This window comes from Mugil cephalus, chromosome 6 (genome assembly GCF_022458985.1).
Source record: "Mugil cephalus isolate CIBA_MC_2020 chromosome 6, CIBA_Mcephalus_1.1, whole genome shotgun sequence".
Lineage (NCBI taxonomy): Eukaryota > Metazoa > Chordata > Actinopteri > Mugiliformes > Mugilidae > Mugil > Mugil cephalus.
Window position 1 is genome coordinate 776,093 of NC_061775.1, and position 17,181 is coordinate 793,273.

The 17,181-nt window shown below is 39.2% G+C and overlaps 1 protein-coding gene across 7 annotated transcripts in view; it reads left to right on the forward strand.

The window, feature by feature from the left end:
- LOC125009670 (arf-GAP with coiled-coil, ANK repeat and PH domain-containing protein 2-like) overlaps nucleotides 1-17,181 on the forward strand; it is a 75,896-nt gene that overhangs the window by 28,496 nt on the left and 30,219 nt on the right. For all 7 annotated transcript variants that reach the window (XM_047587827.1, XM_047587820.1, XM_047587821.1 and 4 more), the window contains 3 exons: nucleotides 2,681-2,864; nucleotides 13,259-13,303; nucleotides 13,382-13,477. In XM_047587827.1, the coding sequence (XP_047443783.1) occupies nucleotides 2,681-2,864; nucleotides 13,259-13,303; nucleotides 13,382-13,477 (325 nt within the window). The remainder of the gene's footprint in view (nucleotides 1-2,680; nucleotides 2,865-13,258; nucleotides 13,304-13,381; nucleotides 13,478-17,181) is intronic.

Here is a 17,181-nt window from a genome sequence, read left to right on the forward strand (position 1 = left end):
AGAAAGTTTTCTTTTCATCTATATAGATGTCTCTATGTTCTGTGCTTGTCCCTGAAGGTCAAAGGCCCTGAAGGTCCAAACACAACAACATTACAGAAAACACAATGACATTTCACAAAACACATCAACATTACAGAAAACACAAAAACATTTCACAAAAGTCACCTTTTCAGGACAAGGACAACTCAGATCTAATACCACGCTGTGACACACGTGAACAACAATGGAGGGAGGAGAGAGATGTGCGTTTTCTAGCTGATATTATAGGCACTATTTTCAATTTGTGTCAGCTAAAGGCAATATTAAGGTTCGCTGAACACTCTATGCAGGCGACACAGTCCTATCTAGCTTCATAAACACAACACGGAATTTAAAGAAACATTTGTAGTCGCAGTACAGAACAGACAAGCTAACACACACTTGTTTTTATATATACAAGTATTTATGTTAGGAGTATTCAGGAAAGATTGATTTTATTTTATAGGAAAACATATTTTTTCAGGAAATAGTTTTAAAGACAGTTAAAATACACTTCCAGAAAAGTGATTGTTGGCAAAACCATCACCGTTGAGGTGACTTTGATATGTTTTTTGTCTTTCTATAGTAAATATTTGGAGATACGTGCAAGCTTTAAATGGGGGTCCCTCCTGCTTCTCTCAGAAAATCTTTGTATTGCAGTCAATGGAGAGCAGAGAGAGACGTGACCACACTCAGAGGCTCACAGTTTAAATTCTGTATGATTCACTGCTTTGACGAGACAGAACAAGTTTGTGTACAACTGTGGAAAAAATCATGCGTGTAGAGTGTAAATTGTGGCCGGGAGGAGCGTGGAAAGAGAAAAGCTTCAGACAACTCCCCACTCTGGCTGATGATGTCATCCACTGTAGTACGAACATTCTGCGCAATACATGCGCATTATAATCTCAAAATGTCTCCAAAAATGATCATGGTCATTGAACAGTGACCAATCAAAAACTATGTCATCTATCAAAACGTGGATTAATACACCAATACACAAGACTTGTGTCTACATTTTGAAGTTTAAATAAAGTCTGTAGGTGAAAGTATGCCTGAGCAGTAGAAAAATTTGTATTTTGTAAAGAAAAGCAATAGGACACCGATTCCAATGAAACTGCACGTTTTGATGTATAACTCACCTTGAGGGACTAAAAAAAGGAGGAGTAAAAATAATAAGAAGAAACTTGGTATAACAATAGTGGCCCGGGTGTTGCCCTGTGGCCCTAATTATAATAAGAAACACGCAGTATAACAGTAGTGCTTTGGTGCTTTGCTCCGTGGCTTTAATTAAAAGCAGATATCTTCCTCATTCAGTCTTCCACTGTATGGGTAGCCAGGATATAGACCCTATTACATTTAACATTTATTCATAAATGGGTGCGTAGTTATATAATTAAGCAGTAATAACACAGCTGTCACAAAATCCCACAACACACCTGGACTTGTCTCTTGGGAACCACTGCGTTGCACTGTCGGGTTTTGTCCTTTCTTGACTGGCAGCGAAACATCCAATCACATCAGCTTATATTTTAGCATGGGTTATCTCCAATCAGAAACAACCTACCGTTTCCATGATCTGAAATGTTGTTGTCTTTTATGAAATGTTTTTGTTTCTTGTGAAATTTTGTTGCGTTTTTTGTAATGTTGCGTTTTGTGAAATATTCTTACGTTTTCTGTAATATCGTGTTTCTGTAATATTGTGTTATGTGAAATGTCGTGTTGTATTTTCTGAAATCTTGTGTTTTGTGTAATGTTGTGTTTTGTGAAATCTCGTGTTCTGTGAAATGTTGTTTTTTTTCTCTAATGTCGTTCTTTGTGAAATGTTTTCTGTAATGTTGTGTTTTGCGAAATGTTGTCTTGTGAAATATCGGGTTTTGTAAAATGTTGTGTTTTCTGTAATGTTGTTGTGTTTTCTGAAATGTCATTGTGTTTTGATCTTCAGCGCCACTGTAGTGCTGCAGTGATTTTAAGTAATAAATACTTATGATGGTGTAACCCCCTACGCTGTATCTACACTGTCAACATGCCACAGTACATGTCCCTCATAATTTCTCAGCATGTTGTAGCACTTAAATATAACTTCATCTCATACAGGCCAAAAGCATGATAAAACAAACGTGGTTACAGTATTAAAAGACCCTCTCAAAAGAAGGATCAAGTGGTTTTGGCAGATACCTTTTAACCTTCATGGATGCCCTCAGAACCAATATTTTGACCTTTGTGTGTTCCTGTTGTCCTTCTGTGTCCTCCTGCAATAGTTAAAAAAAAAAAAAAAAAAAAAAAAAGTGCTTCAGGCCTCTGTAGTGCGTACCAGTGACTATTGATAGTTTGATATTTTTTGTTTACTGTTTTCTCGTCCTCCCAATTACACTCAGTGCAGAAGCTGAAATGTCTACACACTGCCTATTCATGTTGCTGCCTATCTTCATTTCCACTGTCATGTTGAAGTAATAGTGAAATCTGGCACCAGTATTGTCAGCATCCACTGGAACGAAATAGAAATCATGGATACTATGTCATGTATATGGAAAAATTAATATACCTCCATTAGCAAACATGTTAAATCGTGGATGATGTACTGAACTGTTCGATATTAGACTCAGAATTGTGGCATCCCTAAGTTTATAGTAATTAACCCGTTCTGCCTTTTCTTCCTTTCCAGCGACCTACGTAAATTCAAAGAAGCCAAGAAGCAATTTGACAAAGTGAGCGAGGAAAAGGAGGCAGCGCTTATCAAGAATGCTCAGGCTCCCCGCAACAAGCAGCATGAGGTGGAGGAAGCCACCAACATCCTTACCGCCACGCGCAAGTGCTTCCGACATATTGTCCTCGACTACGTCTTACAGGTACTACAACTCTTATGAGTGAACTTATACTGTAGTATTCTTAAGGTGATGAATATATCTCAGCATCACAAGAATCTCTTTAGTAGCTGCTAATTTCAAATGGCAGTAGCTGTAGTAGTTAATTTTATATTGTTTATATTGTTTTTACACTACTTGCAGTCATTAAATATTTCATTGCGGTTTAGAGCAACTATCTAACTGTACAGTGTGTTCCAGAAAGTGATAAAAATAAGACAATGAGCAATAGCTTGCTGTCCACTGGTTGCTGATGCTTGTTTTACCAAACTTATAAAAAGCCAGGCTTCCTGTTGTCATGTAGGAAATTTTTCCTGCCAACATGTATTTGATTATAGACCATATTGAGCTGAATCAAGTGAGAAATGCTATTGTAGCACAGAGAAGAATGAACCATAGCTGTTTGATTATACTACATCTAAAGTGAATGGCAGCATCAGCTTATCCACGCTTCTTGTTCCAGCTTATCATATCAGACATAAAACATCAGCTAAAAACAGATATATACAGTCCCCTCCAAAAGTCAAACAAGGCAAATTCCCTTGTTTTTGTTGTTCACTGAAGACATTTGGGTTTAAGATCAAAAGATGAGTTCATAATGTCAGCTTTTATTTCCTGGTATTTACATCTTGATGTGTTAAACAACTTGGGACATACCACCTTTGTTTGAACCCACCCATTTTCAAGTGAGCAAAACATTGGAACATGTGACTGACAGGTGTTTCTTGTTGACCAGTGTTGCCTTTAAGGTTGATTGTTTAAACATTAAATAGCTCTGTATGACTAGTCTACTTTTTGGCCTGGGTTGAAACCTATTAAGAATGCATTTCTTGTTAAAGAGGATAAACCAACATGAAGACCAGAGAGCTGTCTATGGGAGAAAAGCAAGCCCTTTTCAAGCTGAGAAAACAAGACAAATGTTGGGCATAGCACGCACAACAATTTGGAATGTCCTGAATAAGAAAGAAACTACTGGTGTACTGAGCAACAGATGTCGAACAGGTCGGCCAAGGAAAACAACAGTAGTTGAAATATTGCGAGAGCTGTGAAGAAAAACCCCAAAACATCAGTAAGTGACATCACCAACGACCTCCACAGTGCAGGGGTGAAGGTATCACAATCCACTGTTCAAAGAAGACTCAGAGAGCAGAAATATAGAGGCCCTACCAAAAGATGCAAACCACCAGGGCTGCACGATAAATCGTTAAAAAATCGTGATCTCAATTCACACATACACGTGATCTAATTTCGAAACACAACAATTCTTAAGCATTTTATTTCACAAGTGGCATCACAAACAAATGCTCCCATTTCTTCACGGATTTTTTCCAGCGCCCCTAAAGGCAGCACTGCCGCTGACTCCTCCCTCGACCTGTGGTAAAGCGTCTTTACGTGATTCTAGCACTGGAGGAAGCCCGCCTGCAGTTGAGTGTGTGGAAACTAGGTCTGGACGGTGTACTGGTCCATACCAAATACCGGTATCTTTTTTCGTTATGATATGAATTTTTTAAAATATTGGCTTACCAGTGTATTTGATTATACAGCATTTGGAACGTTGCGCTGTAGACACTGTTTCAGACCGGACCATTTTCAGTGTCGCACTTCTGAACATGCATGGTGAAACTGCATCACTGTGAGGTGTGGTGAAGATTTAAAGTTTGCGACAGAAGAGAAGACCATGAAAACATGGAAGGACTTGTTTCAAAAAAGGTGCCTTGTCAGTGCGTATAGACGGGTTCTGTGCATTTCATCGCACATATGCTCGTGCAGCCAGAGTTCAGAAAGCGGGGCATTTCTTATTTGTTTACTAGCAAAATGAAAATAGAAAATGACTGTTGTGCTGTAAACTGCACAAAACTGGGACATGGGACACGGGACATGGGACATGTCTTTCCAACGATTTGGTTGGGACATGCAGGCGACCTCCTCCTCGGTGCATCTGTGCCCTGACAGCTCAACTTGGCATATGATGGCTGCAGCGTGACTGCAACAAGAAGTGAGACATGTGCAATGGATAGATCTATTAGTAAAAGTAACCTCACAATATCTGTTGTGTGAGTCTTACCCTGCCATGCGTGTGCAGTAAGCGGTTAGGATGTACCCTGGATCCCTGTGCACATACACCCAGGTATCATAAGGTTTTGCCTTTACTCCCTGTCTCTGGCTGGGCAGGACACCTGCACTCAAAGCGCAAAACCCCAAACTCGTGTCACAACATTTTAAGTTTTGCATATGACCACAAAGTACATAATTATATGCGTCCAAAGATTTGTATGCACGCATACTGTCCTTAGTGTACACACTAGGTTTCTCAATTAGGTAATTGTGTATGTCGGGCCATATTATAGCTGGCCATTTGGACATATCTACAATCCATTCCTCCCTCGGAGTATGATATGGGTCTGGTAATTTCTCACCAGTGCTGAGGACCAGTTTGTTGAGGTAACCAGTGCAGTCTGAGCTGCTGAGGCTGTTCATATAAATGGTCTGAGCCATCTCTGTCAAGACCTAGCTAACGAGCTGTCGGACCTGTGGTGTAAACCAATATTTACAGTGACATCTGTGTTTTTTTACTTTGACTTTGTTAGCATTCACTAACATTACGACCCTGCTCCTGATATTTGAAACATCCAAAAGAACTATTATAACCTGGTAAGTTGAGTGAAATTCATGGACATTTCAGCAAGTGTTTTTCTGATTTGTGATGCAATGAAAGACAAAGCGATTTTTCAATGAAATGACATTTTATTGCAATTGTGTCAGGGAGAACTCACTAACAATACGGCATCTACATTGATACCAGCGTTTGCCCCCTGTTTGTGCACACACCTAATATTGTCTGTACACAAGAAATCCATCTGTAGACTATAACAACAGTTATTAGGGTACCCTGTCGCGCTGCTATTGACATTACAGACATAGCAGTTGAATTATAAGCAGAGCTCTCGAGTCTCACAAATTCAATAAGTTCACACGCTCTCACGCCACACATGACATTTCTCACACCGAAAGACGACAAAACTTGCCGCACATAGACTTTAAATGAGACTAGTAGTCTATGAATAGATGAGACAGGCTGTCTGCTCTGCTTAATCATCGATCCAATCAGAAAAAAACAGCGGCCAATCAGAAAATAGTATTTGTCATTGCCGGGTGAAACAGGAGCGCACTAACCACACCTTCCACAAATGTGCGAAAATGTGCTCACATCAAAGGAGAACTGAAAGTAGGAGTCTGTGATCTGGTAATCACTTCATTTATTATTATTATTCATCAGTGTTACCTCTAGGACTTTTTTTCAGCAGCGGGGGCAAGCTCTTGAGGGAGCCTTGGCGGTGTAAACAAATTACACTGGAGTGTAGATTTTACTTTTCTTTTTTTTTTTTTGATACTGATATTTTTTATTAGTTTTTATGTCAGGACTAGTCAAACATGTCACAATACTTTCAAATGAGAAATAACACAGCCAGGCACTTGAATCACTTGAGGGGAATCAGCAAATCCAATTTTTGCTCTACTCGGTTCAAACAGTATGCATCCCTTGGAAAGCAACTGGTGCTTATACACCTTTTTAGCAGCTTTTGTTTTGCTGCTACAGACATTATTTTTAAGAGGTATTTGTAATTTTCTGCCATCCCGTCAGATAGACCACTTGTTGTCCCAGTATCCGTTGTATGGTTTTCACAATATCGTCCCAAGAAGGCTGTAGTCCTGGGCAACTCCAAAAGATGAGGTAGTGGTTTGCCTCGTCATTTCCACATTTCCTCCAGCATGTGTGAACCATTGTTATTGAATATGTTTTCATTTTAGGTGTTACAAAAAAACAAACAAGGTTCTTCCAACAGAATTTGTGCCAATACAAGAAGTGGAAAAAGCATTACCACACATATTATCCCATTACAATTATTTTGTCATTTAATTCTCTCTCCCATCTCTCTTTGATGTATGTTTTGGTATTATCTCTGCTCTTTGCAATGCCCTGGAAAAGCTTTGAAATAACAGATTTACAGGTACCTTTATATGCCTGTATTATTAGTTGTATTATTTCATTTGATTCTGCAGTTTCCTTTACCCAGACTTCTTTCATAAAATATTGACGTACTTGTAGATATCTAAAAAAAATCCTGATTTTGTAAGTTATTTTTCTTTCAGTGCTTGAAAACTTTGTAGCGTATTTTTTTCCATTATCAGATTTTACTTTTATAACCTATTTATTGAATGGTCAGTTGAAAATGGCTTTTTAAGTAAAAATAAACAAATAAATAAATTTAAATAAATGAAAATAAAAACAATAAATAATAATTTGTTGATGGGGCTGTAGAGTCAGTGGCAAAGTTTGCACCCAGGCTCAGAACAATACATTTTTCTTTTTTTTTCTTTTTTTTTATAGAAGAGCTAAGAGCTATAGAATGATTACAAGTGTGAACACAACTTTTTACCTAACTATTTATGAGTCAGTAAAAGGCTAATGATACCTGACTAGCCTTTCTCTTTTTAGACAAATATTTCAACAAGCTCATATGAAAATGCAGCACTTAACATCACGGTGTGTAGATATCAGTTGAATGCTATCAATTATACCGCTTTCACATTGAAAATCTCAGCATTTTCAGACCCAGGTCGACTTGCCTTTGGTGCACTTTCACATCAGCAAAAGTCCCGGGTCGGACCTCCTGCTGTGAGAGCTGTGTGCCTGTTTTTCCCTCCCTCACACATCATTGTGTACATTGCAGATAACAACAACAAGGTAATTAAAATACTCACTGTGTCCTGCACAGTGCCTGTCTGCTGCCAAATCTCCTCTGTTCCTCGGATGCTGAGCCCTGCCATGATGGTTAAAAAAGTGTGGGATATCGCTATACAAGTTGTATATAAACACAGTCACCGTTCACCTATGCGCTTCCATTAACGATCGTGTAAGAACACATTTGATTTGTTTTAAATTGAAAAAATAAAAGAACAAAAATCTCTGCCCTCCAGAAATCTTTATGGGAGTAGACCAAAACTTGTTTTTGAGCTGAAGCTTCTGCAATGATACAGTTTGTCAGGCCATCGATCACAATGTAACCCGGGTTGACGCGGCATTTCTGTTCACATCGAAGCCACGTCAAGCTGAGCCGATAAAATCCGGGTCGGTTGCTGAGTCGTTGACCCAGGTTGACCTGGGTCCCCTTTCACATCGAGAGAAAAACTTCGCTCGATGTGAAAGGGGCTTTAGTTTAGTGACACTGAGCGATACTGATTTAATTAACTTAAGCTACCAATATGTTACCTAATGTTAGCTGACCATCAGTATTTTGCAAATGTCTAGATATTTAACTTGTAAAATCTGTTATGAGTTATCTTAAACTAATAACCTTTTTTTCGGTAAGTTGCTGCCCTTTTCTTTTTTCCAAGAACACACTCCTCTGACTTTCTGACCTGTTGCCTGGGTGCTTGACGTGATGTCACTTTCAAGGCCACACTCTCACAAGAAATTAACGTTGTAGGTGGCCAAAATGGCGGCGAGGAGGTAGATGCATTTTATGAACTTCCTCCAACTTTTTAACAGAATTATCCATCTGCAGTTATGTCAGAAATCTCCCCACCTTAGTGCAAAAGTGAAGGTCGTCCGCCTGTTCCTCCTACGAAAATGCCCTCTATGAAAAAAAGGTAGAATGGAGCAAGAAACAGCAGACAGCATTGTAGTTACACTCAAGCTAGCTATGGAGCAGCAAGGTGCTTTAATTGGGACATCTATTGAGGAGCTAAAGTCATCTATCAACTTTCTCTCTGCTGATATTCAAGACATAAAAGGTACAATTCAACACACAGTTGATAGAGATAGAGTTGATAGAGCAAAGCTGAAGAAAAGATTCAGTCTTTCGAGAACAAAAAGTTTTGGAGTTAGCGCACTACAAGAGAAGGTGGAATTTGCGCCTACGCGGTCTGCCATGAAGAAGAGGGGGAGACGGTGAGACTGAAGGTGATTGATAGCTGCCAAAACATGGCTCTGAGCTACAAACAAAAGTTTCTCGACAGTTTTTTGACACATTTCATTTGACACACAGCACACCTTGACCGCTTGCCAAACCTATCCAGAGGGTTGGTACCAGGTAACAGTGGCCTTTGTTGATCACTCTGGAACATCGTATTCCGTTTGCCTTTTGCTTGTGGTTGATGTGTGAGGAAAGCGGCCTCTTGGTTAATTACAACAATAACTCTGGATGTAAAATAAACATAAAAAGTACAGGTCAATAGTGTTGCAATAGTCTTGTTAGCTAAAGCTCTGTGAAAATGAAGTAATTCATATTTTAAGCAAGGCTATTTTAAGTTATGCGGAAGAGGAAGTCACCAAGAAGAAGGAAGTCGATAGAAATCAATAGAAGAACAGTGGTACAGTACAAAAAAAACTGCAGATCTAGAAGTGCGCCAATATTGCTGGTCCATGGTGGCTGGCATTTTAAGAAAATAATAGGTGGATATAAGCAGTTGATCATCTGGTCTGGTCTGGTCTGATCTGTGTATGATCTCTGTGAGGTTACTTTTTTTTTTTTCCAAACATACAACTGTCTTGTACTCTGACCTTTCACATTGAGAAGTGTTCGTGTATCATTGAATACATCAGCTGTGCCTTTGGTGTCCTTAGCAGTTCTGATGAGTTGTTTGTGGTTTCCGAAGGCACCCATCAGTCCTTTTCCTGAACCTTCTTCCGAAGGAGCAGACAGTGTAGTGTGGGCACGCTTCACCTTACTTGCTGCCGTATAGAGACCAAAGGTTTTCAGTAACGGTGTGTTAGTCTACTCCACTGGTTGACTACATAAAATGAGTCTCATAAATGAGACTGGGCTGTGAGACATTAGTTGAGTTTTCATCTTGCCATTTATATGCTCATAGAAAATCTATAAGCTAGCAGCTGGCTCAGCTGGTTTAAGTTGTTCCCCCTTAAAGTTTCACATTTGGGTAATAGTGTCAGCATTTCTAAAAATGGCCTGAGCTTCTGCAGCTGTGCTTGCTGGTAACATTTGTGACATTTGACATAATTTTTAACTTTTGTTGTTGTTGTTTTGTAGTTTTGGGAATGTTTTTGAGGCATTTTTGTCTAATTATACAGTACACAGTTTAGAGTGACATGCAACATGGTAGAGGGAGAGGGAAATATATGAGAGGCTGTAAGCTAGACTTGAATCCATGTCATTTTAAGAATGGAGCTTTTCTCTTTTACCAATATGTGCCACGTAGAGCAGGATCATAAAATGTTAAACTTCAGGGTTTGCCTCACTAACTGTGTAGTTCAGAAAAACATGATGTAACTGAAGTGAAATGAAAAGTATGTTTGGATGGATGGATGAAGGAGTTACAATTCTAACTAACCTTATATTTTTCTTTTTCAGATAGTGACAAATTTAAGTCGTTACAGTCCAACTTGCATGGAATTACCACAGCTTGACAACAAATTATCCATCCAGTTGCTTAGAAAATTTGCTTGTGGCTCTTGTGTTGCCACACCATTGCAGTTGCAGCGTGTCGGTTAAATAATCAACGATTAGAGGTGCTACTCCAGAAGCACAAAGTGAACGTAATCAAGAGAAGGAGGAGGCTTGTAAAAATTGTGATGCATCGTTGACTGTGGCTTAGAGATGGAAAAATAAGCATTCTTCCCAAGATGGGATTTAAATGTGCGTGTAAACTAGTGTTATTTGTGTTGCTACAGAAATGGCTTCACAACCTGTCACCATGAAATTGCTGCCCAAAAAAAGATTTAAAGGAGATTTTTGTTGTCTGTTGTATAAAAGCAGCAATAACAGACATTTTCACAGCAAGACATTTTGCCTGCTCCCCCTCCCTCCTGAGAATAACCACTGTACAGTAATCACTACGTTATCCCCAGTCTCGCCTTATTCTATTCTTATTCTTGACTGTTAATCTCACAGTGTTTTATGAAAAATCATGTCATATCGGATCCAGTTCAGGGAAAAGTGAGCATTTCCAGCCAAGGACAAAGCAGCTTACATGCCATGACTGCTTCACTGTTGATGTATATCCGATGCTTGCTAAAACAAAATTTGGCTTCACTTCACAGTCACCGTCTCTACCTGTGCACACGGAATGAAGAGACTGTATGAAACAGTGTAGGGACCATTGACTGACAGAGGGCAAAGGGAGCTAGTTATGTCACAAAGGACATATTTTCACTCTCAGACTACACAATGGCTTTTTTATCAGCTTTTCTGAGCTGGCAGACATGCCAATACACCCTACTAAATGTAGAAAAAGCTCAAAAAGTGCGATTTTTTATCCTACCTACCCTTTAATGACTGATAAGCACAAACCACTGGAACCAGAGGGGTATTACACAAAACCATGATAAGGGATTAATCCTGGATATGTTGGTTATCCTTGATGAATTTAGCCTCAAGTCGGTTGCACAAAAGTAGGATAACTTTATCCTGGACTTTATCCTAGCCTGCTCCAGACCAGGCTAAGAACCAGGATAAGATTTATCATGTGTGCAACCATGTGAGATTAATGTGTTTTACAGCATTTCCATGATCTTTCTACACATGCTAGATCATTTAAATCATCCTGCAACCAAATATTAGATATATAGTCGGTTCTTTCCTCAACTTAAATGCTGAATTTAGATTTTTTTGTCAACAATTGATTTTGTGTGGTACTTTTTTCTGTGTATGTGCATTTTATTATTTTATAGTTGTATTATTATAGTATAGTATTGGTAGTATTGATCCACAATCCCACCTCTCCAAATCAGTTGTATACCCCACATTCATGGTAAAAGAAAAAAGGACACAATTTTTCTAGATAAACATAAATTTCTAGATAGATTAATTTCACAAGCACCATTTTTTTTTAGCTTTAAGACTGGAGTATAGAGAGCAAAAGTCACAGAAATAACACACTCCATCACAAATATGGTTGCAGTGTACACTGGAATACTCCACCCCTTCCGAGTTTCTGGATTTCTAGTTTGTCTAGTTTCCTATGTTCTCCTTTTAATGTCCAGCTCCACCATTGCCAGATTTCCCTTTTCTCTCTGAATGTTGAGTTCTACCAGCTCTGTCTGTTTCTGCAGGTGCATATTCTTTTGAAGAAATGTCAATTAGCAGTATTTGTGCATCACGTAGATTTACTCCATCATATACTCACAATGTAACCAGCCTGCTTTAGAGGCTGTGCAGTCTCTGGGTCCTGTAACACATATTTTTTATTAGCACATCACGACTTTATATTCATTTTGGAGTAAGGACATGCCAAGCCTGTTATGTCAATAAAATGTACAGAACTAACTGAATTGTCTTCTGGTGGCTCCAAAAGTGCAACTGTGTCCTCAGACACTGCAAGAAAATTCTATGTCAGACAGTATGGCCTTTCCTTCTCCCTTTTAACTACGCTGGTGTTGCCATTTTTTCTTCTAATGTCCCTTAATTCTTATTTATTTATTTATTTATTTACTAATTTATTTATTTTTATTGTCCAACAAGCAACTCTTGTTCAGCAATGGTAAAGTAGGCTGTGTGTCCATTTTCCTGTCAGTGATTCTGTGATCGATCTCGTGGTCTTCTTTAGGATAATGTGAACACGCACTTATCTTAACGATCCCCACATGTCTTGATTAAGCCACGGCTTTTTATCCTGACTCAGCGATCATGCAACTGATTAATCCAAGAAAGCACCAACAAGGCTTAGTCAAGCCAGCTTTGGTCACTTATCCCGGATGACTTTATGCAACTTTTGTGCAATACCCCCAGGTTGACATTAATTGAGAAGCTTCCTTGCCTTCACTTTTAACCAAATACATGATTAAGCACAGTCAGTGATTTGACTGTCACACAGCAGTTATTGGGTCCTATTGTAAACTTAAGCTTGTGAGTTAAAATATCTGTATTTTTAATCCAATATAATTTAATTTTAATTTATGATAACTTCCAGGCCAGATGAGTCACACTATAGTACTTGTCTGGGCAATAGGCCGTCTTCTAAACACACATAAGGAGAAATGAGGCTACAGGGAAGTGAGGAACCAGTGAGGAATTGGTGAAACAAGCTTCAGCTGAATCTGTGGGACAAATATGAGACACATGGCTCCCCCTGGTGCCGTTACCATGTACCTTTATCTACTATCTACTAATCCGCCCCCCCCCCCCAACTTCAGCACTTCAGTACTCATTTCACTTACAATGACTTGGCCTTTTCTGAGTGCCGCTCTTTTTTTTTTTAGTTCCATCTCCTTTTTCCTTCCCCTCATATTCCTTTAAAGTTTCCTTTAAAGAGGGGAAGGGTGAGGAGGCATTCTATGTGTTTTTCTATCAAACATTTGTTCATGTAGTATTTAAGTAGTTTCTGCTTGTCTCATGTAGGTTTTGATTTGTTAATTGCAGATAAATGTACTGCAGTCCAAGAGAAGGTCAGAAATCCTGAAATCGGTAAGTTTTCTTCGTTATTGTGTCAAATGAACTGCACATCATTCTTGCTGTTGCTGTTATTTGCTCTCTTCTTTATAGATGCTGTCCTTCATGTACGCCCATCTGACATTCTTCCACCAAGGTTATGACCTCTTCAGTGAACTCCAGCCTCTTATGAAACAGCTAGGAGGACAGGTACAGGATATACTATACACTACATTTTGTTTTAATGTGTATCTTACCTGTAAACGTCATCAAACCCCATGTCAAGAACCTCGGTGTCACATTTGACTCAGAACTCAAATTTGATAAACGGGTCAACTCAGTAGTCTTCTTCCAGCTTCTTCCAACTTTGCACCATTTCAAAAATCAAACCATTCCTCACATTCCCAGACCTAGAAAAAGTTATCCACGCATTCATTACCACCCGCTTGGACTACAGCAACTCTCTCTACACCGGAATCAATCAGTCATCTCTCTCCTGTCTACAATTAATTGAAGCCAGACTCCTGACAGGGTCTCGAAAGAGAGACCACATCACCCTTGTCCTTGCCTCCCTCCACTGGCTGCCATTTAAATTTCAAATTGATTTTAAACTTCTTTTATTTGTATATATAGCAGATAAAACTCCAACAAATATGGTCCTGTTACATTGTCTAGTAAATATCCTCCAGCAAAATAGTTCTAGTTCAAGCAGTTGATCCATTATAATGTAGGTTGGAGCAAACATTTGCAATCTCATCTCTGTTAGAAGGATGATATTTTACACATATTCTCGAGCGTAACTTCATTTAGCTTGCATGCATTTGCCACACCATACACCAAAACAGCTCTGAACACCGAACTTTGTTTGACACCTCTTCTGACCCAATAGATGACTATTTACAGTGTCTTACAGTTGTACAATAGCCAGTGAGTGGATGCTGTGCAAAAAGTACTTGCTCTTATTGTTTCACATAAGCCTCAAACCAGTGCACTTTACTCGTTAGTGGCACATAGAATGGCTAATGAATTTCTGAAAACAGTGATATGCAGGTAGACAGACTCAGACTCAACGTGCGTAGCTACTGCACAGGGTGTTACACCGTCAAAAACATTTCTCCATGATGTGCTGGTATATCCATATTGTTATGTAATTACAGTGGGTAAATAACAGAGGGAAAAAGTATTGAACACACGCAGAAATGGAGGTGGAAAAAGGCATGGAAAGCCAAGACACCATCTGAAATCTATCAGTGATCAGAAAGCCATCCTGCCCCTTGTCAGTGCAAATTAATATCAGCTGGTTCAGTCCAAACTGATGACCTATAAAAAGGTGTGTCATTACCAAGGTGTCACACAAGGAACATGATGGGTAAAAGCAAAGAATTCTCTCAAGACCTTCACAACCTTATTGTTGCCAAACATTCTGTTGGCATTGGTTATAGAAGGATTTCTAAACATCTGAATGTTCCAGTGGGCACTGTTGGGACCGTAATAAAGAACATCATTCAGCCATAATCCGGCCACAACCAGGTGCTCCTCGCAAGATTTCTGAGTGAAAAGAATTATCAGAAGAGTTGTCCAAGAGTCGAGGACCACTAGTGGAGAGCTTCAGAAGAACCTGGAATTAGCAGGTACAATTATTTCAACGAAAACAATAAATAATACACTCAATGGCCATGGCCTGTATGCACGCTCACCACACAATACTCCATTTCTGAAGAAAAAGCATGTTGAAGCTCGTTTAAAGTTTGCTGTACATTTGGACAAGCCTGTAAAATACTGGGAGAACATAGTCTGGTCAGATGAGAGCAACTCTTTGGATGCCATAACACACACAATGTTTGGAGGACAAAACGCACTGCACATCACCCCAAAAACACCAAACCGACAGTGAAGTTTGTTGGCGGGAACATCATGGTGTGGGGCTGTTTTTCTGCATATAACTTCATATAATTGAAGGGAGGATGAATGGAAAAATGTACTGAGACATTGTTGAGAAAAATCTGCTGCCATCTACCAGAATGATGAAGATGAAACGAGGGTGGATATTTCAGCAAGACAATGATCCCAAACACAGAGCCAAGGAAACTCTCAACTGGCTTCAGAGAAAGAAAATAAAGCTGCTAGAATGGCCCAGCCAATCACTTGACTTTAATCTATTGAAAATCTATGGAAAGAACTAAAAATCAGAGTTCATAGACTTCAAGACTGTTCGTGTGGAAGAATGGGCCAAAATTACACCTGAGCAATGCATGTGACTAGTTTCTCCATACAGGAGGCGTTTTTATTTGTTGTTTTGGTTTCTTTCTATGTATGGATTACCTGGGTTGTTACCAACACCTGATAAAAAAAAATCATGTCAATAGCACCTTTAGAAATATGTTTACTATGAAAAATTACGATGTGTTCAATACTTATTTTACCCACTGTATGTTATAGAAACACTAGACGTGTAAGTGTAACCTTTTGTTAGAGCCAAAGATCATGTCTGATTGCCAAGAGTATTCAAATGGCACACTTTTGGTACACTGTTGGCACACCTTGTGCTATTCTTAGCAAGAAATGTGTAAAATACAATTTTCTTTTGTAGTATTATTGTCAAATGTGAGGGATAAGCAACAGTTAACAGGCTAAACAGTAGTAGCACTTATAAAATTCCCCCAAAACAGAGAAAAATGCTGCCACAGAAGAGAAAGAGCCCTCCCACTGACCCCAATGCCACGGTGTACAGTGAACATTTTGAGGAGAAATCATTTGAGTCAGACCAGTTAATTGAGTGAAGCCTGACTCCCTTCATCAATTTTTAGTTTCACTGCCTGTAACTTATTTTTCACTTCACCTACTGAATCATGCCAACCAGGCAGTAAAACAGAGCATTAGACAACAAACACAACACAAGTTCAAAAATTCAGTTTTCAGCTAAATCTGCCATAAAAACACAACTGTTTGGTACAAACATCATCGACTCCAATAAATTTCCACACCAGTAGGACTATGTCTCTGCAAACAACAGCACATGAACTCCTATTGCTTAATTGTTAACCCAAATTAGAAAGCAAGCACAAACCTTAACACTGGGGCCAAAATGTACTCTCATAAAACGCATCTCGAATATCCTACTGTTGCAACCACGTGCTGGCCGTCCATCGAGGAAATCCCTGCAGACATCACTTTTTGTAATCAGCCAAGAATTCACAATCAGGTCAAAGTAAACCTTTTGGATTGTAATCCATATTAACTTTTCTAGTTCACTGGTTTTATTCATGTCCAACATGTCCACAACACCAGCAAATCAAATTTTGGAAGAAACGATAGCTGTAGTGGATGAATAATATTTATGCACAAAGTATTTGTGTGATTATTTCTGTCAGTTCAGTTAAAAAGCCTTAAAGCCTGTGTTTTAGTTTGGACATATGTACAGCAATGTGCCGTCTCCAGCTATGTTGTTGGCTGCCATTTTAGTGTGCGTCCACTGGGACTGGTCTGACTGTCTGTTGGTAATCTCTTGTGACATTATGAAAATAAAGGCAGCTACACTTCACCTCCTGACAACCCCATTCAGACAGTGTGTTTACGTTTTTTATCTCAACAATGTAGGCCTATCATTTTGGCAACTGAATTTTTAGCTGTGTTTGTGCGTCTGTGTACATCCTCTGATAAACAAAGATTTCACTCCGAGCCAAAGCACAACTTGAATGTGACTTTAAGATGATTATCACGATAGAGCTGCTGTTGCAGTCAGCAGGAATGAGGAAGAAAGCCGTCAGAGGTCTGGAAAAGGGTTTTCCCACCATCAGTCAGCTGAGCAAACGCAAGAAAGAAACCTGAGAACGATGCTCAAGGTTGTGCAATATGAACTGTTGGATTTGAGGTAGAAGTGCTGGAACAACTGTACAAACGGATGAGAAGAACAT